The sequence below is a fragment of the Trichoplusia ni genome, chromosome 23 (assembly GCF_003590095.1).
Source record: "Trichoplusia ni isolate ovarian cell line Hi5 chromosome 23, tn1, whole genome shotgun sequence".
NCBI classification, from domain to species: Eukaryota; Metazoa; Arthropoda; class Insecta; order Lepidoptera; family Noctuidae; genus Trichoplusia; species Trichoplusia ni.
In genome coordinates this window covers 137,756-157,566 of record NC_039500.1, presented here as the reverse complement: position 1 = coordinate 157,566, position 19,811 = coordinate 137,756, and the positions used below count along the sequence as shown (strand labels likewise).

The following is a 19,811-nucleotide window of genomic DNA, read 5'->3' as shown; positions in this document are numbered from 1 at the left end:
GCCGCATGGAACCAGCCTGCGCGGTAAGCGTTAAGGTCGTCTCGCCACCGCTTCCTAGGTCGCCCACGACGACGCCGTCCATCCGTTTTACTTTTTTAAAAATCACACTCGTTATTTTCACTTTCTAGTGAGGACGAGGCCCAAACTTTCTCATAACGGAACGTAGTTATGCGTTCCATTATAAGCCGAAATGTTTAGTGTAACCGGAAATTAAAAACATTACTTAATGATCAAATACTCTCACCTCGAGTATATTAAAATAGATTTAAATTTATTAAGTACTCGATGGATGTCTTACCACTATTTGTGATTCGATACTGCGGCAAATGAAAATTTATTTATTTCTGTATTTCTGCTCTCAAGCAGTTTAAAAATAAACATATAACGTAACGATAATGTCAATGTCAAGTCGGCATGTGGACAAGAAAACACGTGAGGTAAATAAACTGTGTTACCGAAGAATTTCTTTGAATTAAAACTAGTTATTAACACCATTCGTGTTACTGTAATAAAATATGGTAGTAGCCACAAACATGAATAAACCTGTACTAAAAGTATCAAGTGAGTATAATATAGTTTCATTAAATAAAAGGTGTTTCGTTTTGTGGTGAAATAAACATAATTTAAGACTACTTTATGCGCTGCCGTAGCATCACCCTATTTATTTCGCCACCATGCTATCTATGTTGTGTGTTTAAACGCGTGTTGGCGTTATACTAATACAAGAGCGCTTCTCGTGCCAAAACCTAATAAACCCATGCTAATATATTATAACGGTACTTTTATTTTTTAGTGGATTCCGATTCCGAATCCTCAAGTGAGGAGGAATCTGAAACATCAGAAAACGAAATTGAAAATGGAGATAATGCACCAGAAGAACTAGATGAAGATATTGAAGATGGAGTTGAAGCTGATGCTGAAAGTGATGCTTCAGATGAAGAAGGAAATCCCTCAGACCAAGGAGAAGGCCATACCTCCGACGCAGATGACAGCAATGCTTCAGACCTGGATGATAGTAATGCCTCAGGTGAAGAAGAAAGCAAAAGTGTACTAATGACCAATGAAGGATGGGCCGACTCTGTAGCAAAAATCCTGGGATCAAGTAAACCGAAAAACAAGAAGACTTTAGTTTTATCAAGAGCCAAGAAACATGCAGATATAGTCAAGACTGTTAAAGAAGAGAAACCAGCTTTTGAAATTATTGATGAGAAAGGAGAAAAGAAACCAGTTGTCAAGAAGGAGGAGCCAGTAGAGACAAGTGAACCACCAGCTAAGAAAGTGGTAAGTCTATGAAACAGTAGCTTTTTTGTTCTAGTTCTACTCCAGCGTTCTCAAAAAAATAAGACATGTAAAAGTGATGATATATCCTACTTTCAGTATAAACAATTTCATTTCATTTCTATTCTTTTCTGTTCACTGTAGGGCAAAGAACTCTGCCTTTTTTATGTTATCTAAATGGTGACAATGGCAAATGAAGTAAAAATAGTTGCACTCATGTTTCATTTACAGAAATGTGTAGGCTAATAGGCTTGAGCCTTTTCATAAAAGTTTACACTTTTCATTTATCACTGTGCTATCCCTTTTATTTCAGAAACATGAAAAAGCATCAATACGGATGAAACCCAACATCCTAGAAAAGGATAGAGAGAGACTATTATCAAAAATAGCTACAAAAGGTGTAGTTCAACTATTCAATGCTGTAAGAAATCAACAGAAAACTCTTGAAAAAGAAATGGACAGGAATGACTTGTCGGAAGGTAAAAAGGAGAAGATTTTAAAGAAGTTTGACAAGAGAACCTTTTTGGATACTCTTATGGGACAAAGCAAGTCGATCATTGTTGATGAGGCAACTAAGGTTGCTAAGAATGAGGTGAAAGATGAAGATGCGCCAAAGTGGAGTGCTTTAAGGTATTTTTTTTTTTATTTTGTAATTTTTGCTATGGTGCAATATCCATGCTTTGATAAGATAGTCAATTCGAAAAAGAAAAGGTCATGTAATTATCTGAATATAGGATATTTTGTATGTACTTATTATTCATGAGCCAAAATAGACTAATAATACATACATTCTCTCTTTGTGGCTTTAAAATAAAAAAATATTGATTATTTAAGTAATAGTATGTAAAATGATTTTCATTTTATTACAGGGATGACTTTATGATGGGCGCCAAAATGAAAGATTGGGATAAAGAATCAGTGGATGAATGAAAAAACAAATATTGTTAAGTATATTAATTATTTTAATAAATATTTTGTAAATATATACATCTTTTTGTTTATTGCTTATTTGAATAATACGACTACTTATCACTTATTTAAATCTAAAGTTACAGAATATACCTGAATACATATATTAACAAATATTTCACTTCCACATAAAAACACAGATTTGGAATATAATTACATAATTTTCTCTAAACTGTAAATTCCACTATATTATACCAGCTGGAGGAAAGCCATTACAAGTACCAATCTAGGCCGCCTTGTGCCAGAAAACATACCAATAACAGGTGTTATTAAACTGTGTTGATTGCACATTTGTTATGACAGCATCACAATACAACAACAATCTGTAATTAATTTTGGTATCCTTTACATTCCTTCCTCATACAAAACGTTTTCTAAAACCTCATTGAAATCCTTTAACCCTCATCTTTACATAAATTATCATTTTATATACATGGTATAAGCATCATTTACAATAGAATGCTGTGTGATCTGCTTGGGCAGTGTTGAGTATATCTTGACAGGTAAGTTCCACACCATGGTCTCTATAGGCACGTTAAGAGGCGCCGTCCAATCCTTATCCTCTGGATTTGGTAGCAGTTTCTCATTTGTAGTCACAAATTCGAAGTGTAGACGCCAACTTAGTGATACTGTAAATAAGGTATGTGTTAAAGAAAATATTATTATGAAGATGATGAAGAATGAAGCAATTATTTCTGTCAGTTATCATTTCTTCAAAAATAAATACTGCAATAAACAATGCATTACAATATTCCTTAAACTGCTTTTGCATAGAAAGAACTTGAGAGGAAATTATAGTTAATTCTCTAAAAAAAAGAAAAAGATCAATTCGCATTTTTTTTCGGCATAAACTTTTACTTGTTATGGAAAGTAATTCGGATAGCAATATACCACCTTTAAACACTCATATCTAATACTAGTTATACAATAATCTTGATATAACATTACCATCATCAACTTCAAAAGCCGGTGTGATATGCAGAGGTATCGGCAGGATCAGCTGTGACTGCGTCAGTCCTAGCGTCACCTCATGGTATCTCGCTACCGTCATGGATCTACTGCTCGTATCCTTGTTAACGTTCTTAGCTGGAGACTTGGATTTTATTACTTCCTCGGGTTGTAGTGATACTGACACCTAGAAGTACGACGTATTAAGTATGTAGCAATTTAATGCTTAACAAAAGAAAAAAAGAGTGTGTGTGAAGGTGACACGCGATTGAAGTAACACTTTTTTCAATCAGTATTGAATGATTTGTTGATAAAATAAAATATTTAATAACCAGATGGTATAGAATCGTGACACCATATCGCCTTAACGGACTTCCGTTACATTGTTGTCCAGTTACCTAATGCGCCTAACGAAGTTTTACTTCAAAACATATGGTCAGGTAGATTTCTAAAAATATTGGATGTTTTTTTAAACAGAATTTGTAAATGGTCAATACAAATTATAAAGCAGGAAACGTGTCCCTTCGTCCAGCATACTCACCATGGAATCCTGATATTTCATGAATGTCAAAAAACTGTTCTGAAATAGTGCTAAATAGTGCCCAAAGGAAAAAAATAGTGCTCTTGTACTTGCGAAGTTATAGCCATAGTTCGATGAGTATGCTGGACGAAGGTTTCGCCCAGCATACTCACCTCCGTCCGGAGAATCTGTATACGCTTCAAACATAATTCATACTTCAAAAAATAGTTCCCAAATAGTGCCAAACGGTGCCCAAAAAGAAAAAACAGTGCTCGAATAACTTCGGAGTATAGGCTTCGTTCAGTGAGTATGCTGGGCGTAGGTTCTACGCCCAGCATACTCACCTCAGTGCGCGAATATCGAACGAGCTATAGGTATAATTTACGTCTCAAAAAATTGTGCTTGAAATAGTGCCCAATATCAGTCCAATTTTTGCTCGACTTTTGACCTAGAAAACCATTAAATTTTAATGTAAACTTCTACATACCAACGTAAAATGGGGTACAGTCGTCGACACATGTTTTTGGACAAAAATATTAAACTTTCTAATTGTAGACTTCATGTTATTGGAAATAATTATGGTATTTTCTCACATGTCAAAAACTTTTTCAATATAGTAATGTTTTCAATATAGTAATGTTTTAGTAGTGAGTTCAATATAGTAATGGATGCACGTACGGTCAATAGGTATGGGGCTTACGACGCGCGGCGCCCGCGACGCAAATGAATATGTTTATGTTTAAATACTAGATGGCGCTGCCCTAACATCTTACGATTATTAGACAAGACTGATCTGTATTTTGAAGGTGATAAGGGTCTATTTTGTGTCACAAAGCGACTATTTATTATTTATTATTGTTTATAAAATATATAATAATGCATTTAATCGAAAGTTTTTGACATGTGAGAAAATACCATAATTATTTCCAATAACATGAAGTCTACAATTAGAAAGTTTAATATTTTTGTCCAAAAACATGACGTGTCGACGACTGTACCCCATTTTACGTTAGTATGTAGAAGTTTACATTAAAATTTAATGGTTTTCTAGGTCAAAAGTCAAGCAAAAATTGGACTGATATTGGGCACTATTTCAAGCACAATTTTTTGAGACGTAAATTATACCTATAGCTCGTTCGATATTCGCGCACTGAGGTGAGTATGCTGGGCGTAGAACCTACGCCCAGCATACTCACTGAACGAAGCCTATACTCCGAAGTTATTCGAGCACTGTTTTTTCTTTTTGGGCACCGTTTGGCACTATTTGGGAACTATTTTTTGAAGTATGAATTATGTTTGAAGCGTATACAGATTCTCCGGACGGAGGTGAGTATGCTGGGCGAAACCTTCGTCCAGCATACTCATCGAACTATGGCTATAACTTCGCAAGTACAAGAGCACTATTTTTTTCCTTTGGGCACTATTTAGCACTATTTCAGAACAGTTTTTTGACATTCATGAAATATCAGGATTCCATGGTGAGTATGCTGGACGAAGGGACACCAGGAAACATCATCACTTCCAGTTATAACACCAGTTGTTCGGGCGCCGGAAGAAGTTAGCTGGTGATTTTAATACTATAAATCTAATATTTAGAGCTTGTCTCAGCTTATTTGTGTATATTATATTACCTGCATACAAGTAACAGTGCCGACAGAGAAGTCAAACGTGCCGACGATGTCTTCGCCCAACTTGTACGCCGACTTGAACAGGCAGAAGCGGCCCACCTTCCCTCTAGTGTTCGTTATCATGTATGAATTGGGACTTCTTCTAGCCGTGAGATTCTGAAACAATATGAAGGTATTTTTACCTACTGGTAAATAGCGACGTGTCTCGTTCGATACCCGCGTAAGACAAGCATTTTCTGATCCGCGGAAATCCGCCCTGAATCTGGGTGTCTTTGTGCATGTGACTTGAGAAGTATGTAAGTTGTAAAACTGATTGAGCAGATCAAACTAGGTACCACATGAGGCAGAGACTTTTTCTTCATATGTTTTTGTGAAAGCAGAGACCCAATAGACTACAAACATACAACAAACACTTAATTTTCCAAAGAAGTAAGTACAGTTCTTACCTGTAAAACCTGTAATGCCATTGTCAAAGGTGTTTCAACCTTCCTTTCTTCAGAAAATGGGTTAGTTGGCTGAAGTTCTTCTGTAGTCTCATTGCCGCATAAAGCTGCTAAATCCTGAACATTCATGATTGGACTGATGGGTAGCACTCGGAATGGAATCCTGACCATTTTGATGTGGGAGCCAACTTTCTGGGTGGCTATCGTGATTTTATAGGAGTATTTGACCGATGTACCCCTGTATGATGGTGGTGCTTCTATTGGTAATGATTCTCTATACCAGACTGGAAGATAACATTAAATACATTACTACATAATTTATTAGGTCTTTAATTTTTTTAACAGGAATTTTACTTTAATTATAATGTAAAGCATTATTTATATTTCAATGTGGTCTGAAAGTTCTAAGCTAAAAGTCTAAGTAGCAAGTCTTGATGAAAAGCAATTAAAGAAAAACTTACATGTTTTAGTCTCCCCTAAAGGAATAGTCAAATCACAGAAGAGTATTTTAGGTTTAGTATGAAACACAACATCTCCAATATCACAGGAGGTCACTTCTAAAGAGGTTGTCTTCCCAATTGTTGGAGTCTTATCACCAGTGTTCTTTGATGTGGAGTAGAAACAATGGATCTGTGCTGAGGCCCATGCTAAGTTTTCTAAGGCATCACTGTAAACATTTTATTTATGTATAAAAAACATTTCTTATAATAACTACTATACTATAAAAATACAATTGTTAGAGGGAGAACTAAGACAAAGTTGATATTTTTTTACCAGTGACTTTGTGAGTTCCTGTGTTCTGGTTGTGCAGTATAACAAAACGATATGCAGCATTCTAAAGCCTCTCCAGCTAAGTAAACTGTGCCAGTTGTTAACTTTGCTGATAGCTCAATCATTTTCAAGATTTATATCACAGCCTATTCGATAATAATTAATTTATTTATGATCATTTGAAGAAAGTTTCTATAACACTAAGACTTAAGCTTTAAATAAATGTATTTTTAATATAGTTTTGTGTAAAGCAGTAATGTAATCACACAATTTAATGCTCTGCTAAATATTGATGATGTGAGACCAGACACAATTCAGAATTACATTTTTGAGAGATGACTTTGAACACAAAAGTATGTGTGTCTCGTTTTGACTTTCTACGAACGAATCGTGCTACTTCTTTCTAAGGCTTGTTGTTGTTCTGAGTATGTTTAAATTTTGGTTTGCACTTTGTTTCTGACCTGGAACACGTTCGTGACTTAAAGAGTTCCGTTTCGAAACTGATTCTAATTCCTGGCGCTCAATGAAAATTTTAATAAATTATTTTTATACTATGTGCGCTACGTATATATATATACGTAAGTGTTTGCCGTTAGTATAGGCCGTTAGGTTCTAGCCAGTATTTTTTTCTACTTTACAAAAAAATATACCCACTTAAGATTTTCCAAAACCGTTTCCATCGTTTTAGAACGTTTTGTGTTCCATTACATGCATCTTGGCTTCTGAAGACAAATTTTTGTAGTTAAATTAAGAGTCATTTTGTTGAAGAGAATCAAAATTCAATAAATTTATATTACTTTTTTTTTCCTTATCATAAAAATATAAACTAAATGGAGAACTTGAGATTTTGAAGTTTGGATATGTTTGACACGAACTAGAAAACGGAACGACATTTAACGAATTTACTGATGGCGGATTTGAAACATACTCCGGTAGAAATCTGAAATAGAGAATAAATATAAATAAACAAAATGTTAATATCAGACGGAATAAATCATGGAAAACTGCAATCAATTATCGTCGGGGAACTGAAAAAGGCGGGCTTGAAACATCGTCTGAAAAAGATTATAATGAAAAGTGTAAAAGTGGGTGGAATCTCATTTCCTGTTTTAGAAATGGCTACAAAAGTGATGATTTGTCAATTAATTATACTCGTTTTTATTTTAGGATCATAAAACAGTATTCGGAGCACCATTAGCAAAAGTTCCATCGTGCAGTGTTATATGTTGTGGCAGTACATTGAGTGTTCCTCTAGTTGTGTCTGAGATGTCCTCAGTGCTCCGTTCAAACGCTCATGTTGAAGGATTATTCCGTAAAGCAGGTTCTCAAAACCGACAAAAAGATATCAAGGTAATGTTAATTCAAGATAATGCATTAAATGCACAGGTAATATGATAAACCTTTGTTTTTAAAGTTGATGGGGATTGTTTCCCTCCAAAAGTGTCATGTCGGCTAGCCTATGACTTATGAGAATTTAATAGGCGGATTCTCTCTCTTTTATAAATAGTTCCTAAAGGTAACCAGATATCAGTGTTCTTTACATTCTTATGTACTGCCATTCTTTGTTCAAGTATGACTGACTCTATTCCTGAAATCTTTATATTAATTTTCCAGAGACTATTAGATGCCGGAGGTTGTGTATCAGAGGGTCACCATCCTATAGATGTGGCAAGTGTACTTAAGCTATACCTACGATGTTTACCAGAACCTCTGATCAGTGCGGAGGTCCAAGACTTATTGTTACGATGTAAACTGACTGCGGGTGAAGATGCTCTGAAAGCTATTCTCCACACATTACTATTACTACCAGTATTACATGTTCATCTGTTACATTATATCATGGAGGTGAGTTTATTAATAAAAAGAACTTGCTATTCAGATTAGAATTTTAATTGTAGAAGTTGAATATCTGTGCAGAAAAAAATATCATTAGTTATATTTATTTCAAGCTGGTTTCAATAAGGAAAACATGTTGTGTTCCTGTGTATGATTCTATTTATATCATGATAAAGGAATTATTGTATTACTAGCTGTTGCCTGTCGACTTCGTCCCTGTGGGTAGAAGATATAAGTTATGATTTATACCTGCCCTGTCTTTTTCACATTTTCCATTGTATCTTCGCTCCTATTAGTCGCAGCGTGATGGTTCATAGCCTAAAGCCTTCCTCGATAAATGGTCTATACAACACAAAAAGAATTTTTCAATTTAGACCAGTAGTTCCTGAGATTAGCACGTTCAAACAAACAAACACACTCTTTAGCTTTATATATTAGTATAGATTAGTATAGATTGCTCTATAATATACCTTTACCTTATGTAAGAATTTGTTATTGACAATAAATTTACTGTATTTACAATGGAGTAACAGATTGTTATTTTGTTTCCCAGTTACTTAACTTCTTAGCATCCAAACATAAGGACAACTTGATGGACTCATCAAACCTGGCCATAGTGATGGCTCCCAGTATTATGCCGTTGCCGGCTGCAGCCTCTGCACAGCGACTGGAGCACCATGTTGCACTTGTTAAGGTGAATAATATATGAGTTACTGACTACTAATTTATTTGATTAATGTGTTCAGCAGTGGACAGCTATAGGCTGAGATGATGATGATGACAATGAAAGTAGGCATTTATACTTACATTACTTACTCAAAATTTAATATTCAATCCAAGATACAAATGAGATGTACATGTGTGATTATTAAAGAGTATTTCATTTTGAACCCACAAAACAAAAGTAGTTATGACTTTCAACTTCTTTGTTTGTCATGATTCCTTGGGAGTATAATTATGTAACTTGTTATTTCGAGTCCAATCTCTGTCTCTGTTGGGCCGGAAACTCTCTTGCAGTTCATTGTTCCATTATCTTTATTAACCTAAAGTCTTTGTTATCTTAAAACTAGATGTTCATTGAGAACTCGCAACACATTGGGAAGCTGACTGAAGAGCTAATGACGCAGCTCGACGACGATTCCGATGGATATCTTGCAAGGAGGAAGAAGAAAAGGCGCAGTGGCTCATTAAATAGTAAGTTTACTTGATTTAATTTGTGATAGAAAGTGAGTTGTAATGGCAATGAGAAGACCTATCTTCTTATTATTCAAGTTTCCCAAGTTTTAATCGGTTCTTTAGCCATAAAAGCATAGCAGTCAAATATTTCGACGGCGCAGCGTTACAACATCGTGTCAGCCGTTGAATGTGAGCAGTTGCACTGAGAGTCCCAATGTACATACATGTAACTAGGACTTTTTCATCTTTTCGTTTGATGGTTTAGTCTCAACGAAAAAATATTTTTGAAATAGAATAGACTGAGTAACTCATGCTAAAGTGGCTCAATATTAACAACATAAAAAGTATTTGCATGTTTTGATAAAAAAATAATTGTTTATTTATGTTTTCCAGGAGTACTAAATGGCCTTCGCAAGATGGTGTCAGGTAGTGTTAATACGCCGGCGACAGTAAACGAAAACGGCAAGACTCCAGTACTGAGCAAGTCTGCAGCCAAACGGAAGTTCGATACATACGAGGGTCTTTCTACAAAAACTAAGTAAGTTCAATGAAGATACTATTTGTTTAATAAATAACGTAAGTGCAGGTGAATAACAATTTGTTTTGCGTTTTGCAGGAAAGAAATCACTAAAGGACTTCCCCAGAAAGAATTGTCATTTACACCTATGAAAATGTAAGTCATACAGCTTTTATTATAATATTGTCGTACATTTGTCGAGAGGTTTATTTTTTGCTAGGAATTACAACACCTATTGTTATACTTTCAGGGGTCTAGAAAGAAAACGTTTAAGACTTAGCCTAATGGACGCACGGAGTACTCCAATCATCAACAGAGACTTCAGTTCACATAAAAACTCTGAAACGAGCCTCAGCAGTGAAGATTTGATAACTTCCTCCGAAAATTTGTTCAGCGCACACGACACTATTGACCTGTCTCCGGATATGAAGCAGTCAGATAAAGATTATGTGAGGATCTCTAAACAAGAATACGAAGAGATCAAGAGCAGAGTCTCCGCCATCGAAAACAGACTCTCCAGAGAGTTCACTGACGTCATACCGAGAGTACAGCCTCTACAACAAGTACAAAATGTTTATGAACAAACATTAGAGGAAGTTGCGATGTTACACTGCCCCACCTCGGACCACTTAGCAAGGAGACTGAGCAAAGAACTGAAAATAAGGCCAAACGAAGAAGCCAAGATTATACGGTCGCCTAGTGCGCGAAAAATCGGCTCAATACGACGACGGTCCAAAGAAAATATTACGAAAATCGTAAGACATAAGTCTTGGAATGTTTCCTCCCAGTCACAGCAGTCTAGTCACAACACTGATAGATTTTATCCATACGTGGGTATGAATCGTAGAGATAGGAGCAGTGCTGCAAAATCAAATTTAGAGTCTCAAAAACCTCCCGCAGATGAATGGGACGCGTCTGCATCAGAGATAAACAACGTTTCGTCAGCAAGTCAAAAGTATCGCTTACGGAAACGAGTGAGTGTGAACGATTATAGTACAGAGAAACTTGTAAGCAGAATACCTGCTCGTAGATCCCTCAATATTACAGTAAACAACAGTTGGGACAACACAACTTCCGAAACCTCAATGAACAACACCTTCAATTCTAGCGCCAAATCAAATGATTCCGAGACGGCTTGCTACCAGAACATTACCCATAGAAATCGTAAACCGAGTCCTCAGTCACATCAAAAATGGCGCAGTGCCGCTGCTTTCTTTATGGATAAGACTGGAGAAGTGGAGAAAACTAGTCATTCTGGGAGACCATCAGTAAATAAGCTACGACGGCAGAACGCTGGCGCCGTTCTCGCTAAAGCTAAACTCTTTGAGTCGAGCTCTGATAAGTCTTCAGAACGACACGATAAAGCTGCTCACAACGGTTTCGCCAGAAGGCCAAGGATTAGTACTCAACAAACCAAACCACAAAGAAGTGTGGCGCACGTTAAACCTAAAGTGCAAACCGTCGTTTCCCCAAGTATTCCAGTCAGGGTTAACAGAAACGTGGAACTGCCGTCGAGCGTGCCCTCCAAATCCTATCGCTTGAACGTTCCTAGTAAAGATGACGTGAATAGCTGGCGAAATGCGAGGAAAACGACGCCGCCTGTTAAAACTGTCGTTTCTCCTCAATCCATGTTGATGAAAACCCCACAAATACCAGTATTGAAGAAACCTTTATGCACTCCGAAGACTTCCCGCCTGCCAGCCCTTAGCAATGATTGCAGAAAGGTAAACACTCCACTCAAAGGTGTTCACGTATCTCCGAGACGACGATCTCCACGACTAAAGCAACGTGTTTAAGATATTAATTAATAAATCAATATCATTTGATTTCTATTTATGTACCGATGAGTAATTTGATTTTGTTATGTTAGTAAAATACTGGATTAGTAAAAGTATTATAACAAGTGGCCATGTGTAAATATAAATCTAATTTAATTAGTCATGATTATATTAAATCGATCAAAAAAACTGGTTGCATTTCACTTATCTATAACATTGTTGATGTAGGAGAGAACATCCTCGCAATTTTTTTAACGTTTTTCCTCCACGGATGTAGAGTGATGAAGGTATCAACATCTACGCAATAATAACTGTGTTTGACGTGTTGCGGGTTCGATCCCCACCTTGAACATAGCATCGCCGGCTTGCCGCCCTGAACGTCTTTATAGATGAATCAGCGCAGGCGCTTAAGATTTCGAATAGGATGCCGTTACCAAAGATTTTTCTACATTTGAATACGATGCATAGTAATAGTGCATGTCCCGACCCAAACTTTCTCGAATAAATATTTGTTTCTATACTTTTAATTTATGACTTGTGTGTCACTGACTGTACTTTTTAGTCCAAAATGTCATAATGAGCGCACAAGAGCAGCTGCTCTCTTGAGATGTGAATGGCAAGACTGGAGAGTTAACGTCGTTTATGAAAACCTCATTACTGCGCAACATTGATACATTTCATTGTAGTTGGTCTGGCATCCTGTAATTTTATTAGTCATGCTCGTAACTTACGATTTCTACTGCAGAATTTAATTGATTGAGCCGCAACTTAGCTTTCTGTTACATTGAGTAAGATCCGTATAAAAACAAATAGGATCTTGCTCCTTTGATAGCTTCCAGCGTTAATTATATAGAAAATAATAAACAAACTGATGCTGGTGAGACCTTATTTATTATGGAGGACGATTTGATGTATTATTATTTAATTGCAAACAACATAATCATTTGTGTGCACTCATTCAATCGTGTCTTCAAAATATGAATACCTATTGAGGTAAACTAGTTTGTAGATTCTGAATGGCAAAGGGTAGTAGTAAGTAAAATAAAATTCCAATTATAATATTATATGATGTATATCACGGATTTTACAGTGGTTTTTTCGTGTATAAACAAAATATCCAGTTTTCAATTCAATAAATTAAGGACACAATTCAATAAATAACAATTTTCACGTTCAAATATATAAAAGCATCGGCGCCACAACAAATTTCCCGTTATATTTGACACAAAAATTGAATGATTTTGAATTCTTTAGATAATAATAACATAAGTCGTAGTTTATACTGTATGTGGGGTTTCAACTAAAATATTTTTCACTTATACATTTAGCGATGATCACAGATTTGAGGATTATAAAAAAGCAGATTCAGAACATACCGTGCTATGGAGAGACGATTTAACAATTCGAAACTTGCAATAGTGATTACTGAGTAATTTAGGTTTCATTATAGCTTATTGGCTAACTTATCACTATCAGCACTCTGGCCGCTCACGCACGGCTCATTCCAGTTCCTAACATTGCTTCTCGATCGATATCAATACCAAATTTAAATTAACAATATAATAAAATATCAATTGTACCTAAGATCTTTTCCAATTAAATACGCACATTCGTTCTTAATTTGCATCTTAATATACACTAACGGGCCGCGTAGGCGGCTTATGATATTTCCGGACTATCTACTGGCTCACAGCTCACAGGCAAAGGTGCTCTTTACATCAAGCGCGGCCGCCACGCTCCTCCGACTGAGCATAACGTACGTAATTCCATAATTAAACATACATGTTGTGATCAATAATAAAAATATAATGATACAAATACATTAATTACTACATTTTTTCGATTATTGTGTGACATAAATATTTACAAAGCGCATTAGGAGCGCCAAAATAGTTAGGCGAGGCAGACTCCTAAACGAGAGATTAATAAATGCGCCGCGCCATGCGTCCGCAACACTCGTCTGGCCACGGCGAGCTCCCACGCCACTACACCAACCAAACTCAAGTACAAATATCTTTATTAACTAAAACATCTGACCAATTAACTTTATTGTCAGGAGAGCTAAGGAATAAATGCCCCAAAATAAAAATGAAATAGTATAGTCAAAAAGTTAAAATTATATGGATTCATTATATTACAAAGTTGTCCTGACTGCCACAGTCGCTGGATCGACAATTATTACATAACTAAATATCATACCATTTTTTTTGAAGAAACAAAAACTAATTTACTTCCCCATGATTATGAAACTAGTAGATACTATAATATATAAGCTACTACCAGTACATCTTATAAAACGAATAACATTATTCTAAATATCAATGTGATCTCTCGTTATTATGGTTTACGATTACAATTTTGGGAATGCATGATACTACTTGACAAAATACAATAATTATTAAGTACCGATGATTAAAAAAACTCCCTACATATACAGATAGCGTAACAATGTCCGAAATATGATTAGTTTCGTCAACTATAAAGTACAAAGATGAAAATACATTACCGGCCGGTTACACATGTGCACACTGGCAGCGACTCCCTAACGAGAATATACAATACCAAGTTTTAGATAATAAAAATAATTGAACTAGAAGAGGGCGAGTCGCGACTCGCGGAGACAAATAACTACAATATAATTGGCGGCGAATAACACCTAAAAATAAATAAAAAGAAAATAGTTTTCCGACGAATACTGATTTCCTTGTCGCGGGCGGTGGGTATGGCAGCTCAGTTCACCATGAGCGTGTGCGACTCCATGGGCGCGGCCGAGTCGTACAGCGTGTCCGTGTCCTGCGTGGGCTCGCCCTGCAGCTGGCACTGGTTGGACAGCGTACCCGCGCCGCAGTCGCAGAAGAATCTGACGGACCACACACAACGAGCGTTAGGTATCGACATACGACAACTGCGAGATATTCTATTCGAAGTAAAATCAAATATGGCCCGTCACCTACCTGTCATGGCGAATAAATTCTACGTCGTGTCCGGAATGGCACGTTTTGATGCAATTGACACAAATTGCGTTGCGGTCGGTCGTGTTACACGTCTGGCACCTAGAATCACAAAATAAAGAATTTTAAAAAGAAAATTTGAAAAAATATTATATGAGAAAAAGATAATATACAATATACATTATACTGTATCGCCGTACACCTATTTACTCTAAGATATAATAACAACCTTCCCTAATGTTGGCAAAGGCTGATTATCACCATACTTGCTCACCATGATCAAAATATTTGTAATCCTGGTGCTTTCACAAAGTACATATAACTTTAAAAAAGTCATATTGGTACTTGCCTGCATGGGGTTCGAACCTGCAAACTCGATCATGCAAATCCGTTCACAGAACCGCGACGCCACAACGGCATCCCATACTCGAATACAGATCCATAAAAGTCTGTTTTTTTTTATTCGCGTCTTAATCAGCGTACTTAAAACCATTTTTATCTTTAAAAAGGCAAGACCACATGCCATCTATTATTTATATGACAAGTCGATTAGGAACTTCTAGAAACTGTTATGATAACCTACCTGTAAAAGTCGTGCATGGGAAAGGAAGTGTAAGATGAGATTTTGTATAGGCACTGTCCGCCGCCCACGGCCTTCTCGACCGCGTCCTGGTTGCTGAAGATCTTGTTACCTCGTACCAGCGGCGACACTCCCGACGCGAGACATAGACCTGGAGCAAAGCAAATTGGTTATTTTTATTCAGTTGCAAATATAGCTAAGTAATAAAAGTTTTGTTGCTCCAAAATGTGCATTTTTTACTAAAGAGTTAAGATTTTTTGCTTGCTTATGATTGAATTAGTTAGCTGTCAAAAAAGGCAATTGCGTCAGAAAAACACAAAATAGCATGTATGCAATTCTAATAAAATTCCAATTAACTCACCTCCAAATCTATTATTAAAAATCTGGTTATGTTCCAATGTGGCAGTGGCATTGTTAGTGATCTCGACGCCGGCGGCGAGACCGTCGAAGATGCGGTTACGTCGCAGCACCGGGTGGCTCTGCGTCGATATTAACACGCCCGCTTGCGCGTTACGAAATATATCGTTCTCCTCGAGAACGCCCTGGACAGAATAGAAAAAGTAAATGAATTATATGAATAATTTACATGAATTATCGTACAAATAAAGAAGAGAGAACGAATACATACGACAATACAAGCGAAAGAAGTAAATTGGGCTGTTTATAAGTAGTTGTCAATAATGAACAATCTTTTATTGTTAAAATACATTTAAATATGAAACTACATTTTGGTGACTGAATAAATCGAAATCGCAGCAACGCGCCATTCATTACGCTCAATTTAAAAAGTTACAATCATGCATTAATTTTCCATTAACATTCGAAATAGTATAACAGAATTTCAGAAAAAGAAACAAGAATGAAAGTCACAATGAACAAAGCAGCTCTTAATAACAACACGAACAAGAACATTACAACACTCACCTTCCCCCCATTAAAAATACAAATACCCCCGTCGCGCCCATCGAATATTTTATTCCGCTTGAGCGTAGGGTTGGAGTCAGTCTTTATCCACACTCCGGCCATGGCGTTATCGAAGATCTCGTTCTGTTCTAGAAGGCCGAGCCCCCCGTTGTACACTAGAACACCGCCGTTCTGGCCGCCCCATATCTTGTTGCCTCGGATCACGGGGTTGCTACCCGTCCGTATCTGAACGCCCGAGTACAAATGGTTGAAAATGTCGTTGTCTTCTAATTTTCCATGGCCGTTGTCGTAGAAGTATACTCCGACCTATGGGACATTAAATATTGGTATTTATTATTTAACAATCCTTAGTAACCGCCCAGCTAAAAACGGTGTTACATGTATCATAACCAGATTTGGTTCACAGATTTTCTGATTCTAGGTCATTTTGATCAATTAATAAAGTAAATAAACTCTTGATATCATCTATACTACAATAACTCGCAAGTTCCACAAGACATACCTGTTTCCCCGAATGTATACGGTTGCGCCTCAGGACGGGCGTTGAACCCGTCGTGATCCAGACACCGGCTAGCGTATTCGCGTACACTTCATTTTCTTCTATAAGCCCTTGGCCCTTTTCATGTACGTAGATGCCGCCATGTTGCCCATGGTGGATTTTGTTGTGCCTAACTATTGGGTCACTGTTTGTACGTATCTGTAATGGAGAGGTCATATTTAATAAGTGACATAGTACTAGTTGTGATGCTTAGTACCTTGGAGGTCTGTTGAGTTGGTTGTAATGGCGTGTCAGGTACATGGTGATCCAAGATTGCACTTCAATGGTACTACTGATATAGAAGACACCAACAAGAGTTTAGTTTAATAGTGTAATTAATAATAAAGGGAAAAAGTCGTCAACAAATGTAATACATCTTCATTTACAATAACAAAGCCAAATAATAGAGGTAAGAGGTTGGTAATAGATTAAAAATAATATGAATAATTTGGTGAGATAGGTTAATAAAATTAGCAAGTGATGTAATTTACTCCAAAAATCAATAAAATGAACAAGTCTTTAGCTCTGAATAGGATTTAGTAGGATGTTATTTACGATGAAAAAAATCAACAACAAACAAGGATTATGATGGCTTACCTGTATACCAGCTAAAGCGTTTCCATAAATATTATTGTGCTCAATCAAACCGCGTCCTTCCCCAAATATATACACTCCGCCTTGATGGCCATTGTATATTTCATTGCGCCTAATCGTAGGGTTACTATTGGACGTGATCCAGACTCCAGCAAAATTGTTAGAGTGTATTTTGTTATCTATAAACTGGCCTAGGCCTGACTCGTGGACGTATATGCCGCCTGTCTGACCGTGGTGGATCTCGCAGTGGACTACGGTGGGATTTGCGCCGGCTTTCACTTCGAAACCAGCAATTCTGTTGTTGTGGATGTCGTTTGCTTCGAAATAGCCCTGCAAATATTTTATGACTAGTATTAGTCTCTTAATACATAATAATAAAAAAGATTATAAGTATGCTATATTGTAAATGTATGATACGATGTATGTATAATGCATATTATAATTTTTTAATAAAATTTTATAATTAAAAATCGTACTATACATAAATTATCCCAAAACGTAAAAAAAGTACTAGTATAAACAATGTGATAATCAACAAAGACTATTACCACCTGAACACGAAAGTGTGGTGGTGTGACAGTCACACCAAATAATATCTATATATCTATACTAATATATAAAGCTGAAGAGTTTGTTTGTTTGTTTGTTTGAACGCGCTAATCTCAGGAACTACTGGTCCAAATTGAAAAATTCTTTTTGTGTTGAATAGACCATTCATCGAGGAAGGCTTTAGGCTATAAACCATCACGCTCATAATAGAAGCAAAGATATAATGGAAAGTGTGAAAAAAACCGGGCAGGTATACCTAAATCATAACTTATATCTTCTACGTCTAAGTCGCGGGCAACAGCTAGTTTGGTTATATAACTACTCCTAATGACTTTCACCCCACATATTATGGTATGGTATAATTAGGAAGTATGGAAACAAAGAAGAAGGCTTTGCAAGGAGATCAAGGGTCACACACAAAATAGTTGTTTCAGACTTACCAAGCCATTTTCAAAGGTGAATATACCGACATCCCTGCCGTGGTGTATGTGGTTCCTGCGCATGATGGGGTTGGCGAAGTTCTTGACCCAGATGCCGGCGAGCGCGTTCCGTGAGATCTCGTTGTCCTGGTAGGCGCCCTGCGCGTAGTCCGTCACGTACAGCCCCACGTTCTCGCAGTCGCTGATGTCGCAGTGCTTGATCACAGGGTTCGCGCCCGCGCCGCTCACACACACCGCCGCGCCCACTAGCCGATTTAATGACATTTAGATTTATGGTTTAAGTATCATGTATCACTTTTTTATTATGTAGACATTAAAGGACATAGAATAAAAATATCTTGGCTGTGCAAAACATATGTTTCAAATTAGCTAAGACTAAGAGTTAGACAGGTAGATTTGACAAAATCATGGAGTTTGGTTATATTCATTTTTGAAGGTAACAGAGCGAAACTATTATACACTCAAAAACAAAGGATTGGTATAGTTTTTACACAAAATTATGTCAATCACGAATCCTATAAGTAAAGGTGTGAAACATAATTTGCAAGAACCTCGATAAGGATAGTATGTTTTTTATAGTTGACGTGACTACAATAAGGTAGGCTTATAACTTACATTGTATTCAAAACAACATATGCAAGTGGTATAGAGTTATGTTCATTATGATAACTTTAAAATAGACACTATTTTCTATTCTGATAGAGATTTTAACCATCTTATTTGGCTACAAAAAAGGCACTTGATGTCCTCATATTCCACATTCTAGCCAAGCTTGTATTATGAGTACTAGACAGCTGAGAGACATACTTGTATTTTTTTAATATCATACATTTACAAAACAAATTACATCCAGACACAGAACAAATGGTCATGCTCATCACACAAACATTTGTCCTGCGTGGGAATCGAACTCACGACCTCCGGTGTGGCAGTCAGGGTCACTAACCACTAGACCGACCGGCCAGACAATAGATATTGTAACTTACCGACACTAGCACTTCGTATGATGCAGTGGTCTACGGTGGGCGAGCAGTTGTCGGATACCTCGAGGCAGTAGTGCTTGTGGTGTTGCATAGTGCTGGTCGCGTCGGGAGAGAACTTGAGCGTCATGTGACCTGCGTACGCGCGTTCGCGCCTTCCGCAAACGTTAACGTCGACTCCGCCTCACGCTCCAATACAACTGACTCTGCTACATTGCCAGCAGCACAACCTGTAGATGTTATTGTAAATAAGTGTTTGTAGGTTTAGAGTGTATTATATGGGTTGCTTACCATGATATGAGATCATGACGGTGTGAGCGGCTGTGTGTTGTTGATGGCTTTTGACCATGTCATTCGTCCAAATCATGTTTGGATTGATTTTTGGCTTATG

General features: G+C 36.9%; 4 protein-coding genes across 4 annotated transcripts; 2 read left to right on the top strand and 2 right to left on the bottom strand.

The window, feature by feature from the left end:
• Positions 1-394: 394 nt before the first annotated feature.
• Positions 395-2,265, top strand: LOC113504962 (RRP15-like protein). Its single transcript, XM_026887482.1, has 4 exons — positions 395-561; positions 794-1,281; positions 1,592-1,908; positions 2,148-2,265. The coding sequence occupies exons 1-4, from the start codon at positions 516-518 to the stop codon at positions 2,206-2,208; spliced, it is 912 nt and encodes a 303-aa protein (XP_026743283.1). The 5' UTR covers positions 395-515; the 3' UTR covers positions 2,209-2,265.
• A 381-nt stretch (positions 2,266-2,646) lies between these two features.
• Positions 2,647-7,075, bottom strand: LOC113504961 (RAB6A-GEF complex partner protein 2-like). The gene is made up of 6 exons (XM_026887480.1): positions 6,561-7,075; positions 6,248-6,453; positions 5,790-6,070; positions 5,347-5,499; positions 3,196-3,382; positions 2,647-2,876 (listed from the first exon to the last, which is right to left on the bottom strand). The coding sequence occupies exons 1-6, from the start codon at positions 6,680-6,682 to the stop codon at positions 2,668-2,670; spliced, it is 1,158 nt and encodes a 385-aa protein (XP_026743281.1). The 5' UTR covers positions 6,683-7,075; the 3' UTR covers positions 2,647-2,667.
• Positions 7,076-7,438: 363 nt separating this feature from the next.
• Positions 7,439-12,053, top strand: LOC113504960. The gene is made up of 8 exons (XM_026887479.1): positions 7,439-7,642; positions 7,725-7,907; positions 8,172-8,402; positions 8,947-9,087; positions 9,464-9,587; positions 9,963-10,107; positions 10,186-10,242; positions 10,337-12,053. The coding sequence occupies exons 1-8, from the start codon at positions 7,529-7,531 to the stop codon at positions 11,880-11,882; spliced, it is 2,541 nt and encodes an 846-aa protein (XP_026743280.1). The 5' UTR covers positions 7,439-7,528; the 3' UTR covers positions 11,883-12,053.
• A 683-nt stretch (positions 12,054-12,736) lies between these two features.
• On the bottom strand, positions 12,737-19,684 carry LOC113504986 (F-box only protein 11-like; the record flags this gene model as incomplete). The annotated part of the gene is given in 10 exon segments (XM_026887506.1): positions 12,737-14,724; positions 14,819-14,917; positions 15,399-15,546; positions 15,757-15,937; positions 16,320-16,625; positions 16,822-17,016; positions 17,455-17,781; positions 18,441-18,685; positions 19,427-19,567; positions 19,570-19,684. Coding segments are annotated over 10 exon segments (1,887 nt in total), but the record flags the coding sequence as incomplete, so codon positions are not given.
• Positions 19,685-19,811: the final 127 nt, after the last annotated feature.

Bases quoted from the DNA above. Each gene is read 5' to 3' on its own strand.
- LOC113504962 (XM_026887482.1), top strand. From the start codon at position 516: ATGGTAGTAGCCACAAACATGAATAAACCTGTACTAAAAGTATCAA. The intron at 562-793 runs GTGAGTATAATA...TTTATTTTTTAG, and splicing joins ACCTGTACTAAAAGTATCAA to TGGATTCCGATTCCGAATCC. The intron at 1,909-2,147 runs GTATTTTTTTTT...ATTTTATTACAG, and splicing joins CCAAAGTGGAGTGCTTTAAG to GGATGACTTTATGATGGGCG.
- LOC113504961 (XM_026887480.1), bottom strand. From the start codon at position 6,682: ATGATTGAGCTATCAGCAAAGTTAACAACTGGCACAGTTTACTTAGCT. The intron at 5,500-5,789 runs GTAAGAACTGTA...ATATTGTTTCAG, and splicing joins TGGCATTACAGGTTTTACAG to AATCTCACGGCTAGAAGAAG. The intron at 2,877-3,195 runs GTAATGTTATAT...CCTTATTTACAG, and splicing joins GGCTTTTGAAGTTGATGATG to TATCACTAAGTTGGCGTCTA.
- LOC113504960 (XM_026887479.1), top strand. From the start codon at position 7,529: ATGTTAATATCAGACGGAATAAATCATGGAAAACTGCAATCAATTATC. The intron at 9,088-9,463 runs GTGAATAATATA...TCTTAAAACTAG, and splicing joins ACCATGTTGCACTTGTTAAG to ATGTTCATTGAGAACTCGCA. The intron at 10,108-10,185 runs GTAAGTTCAATG...TGCGTTTTGCAG, and splicing joins GGTCTTTCTACAAAAACTAA to GAAAGAAATCACTAAAGGAC.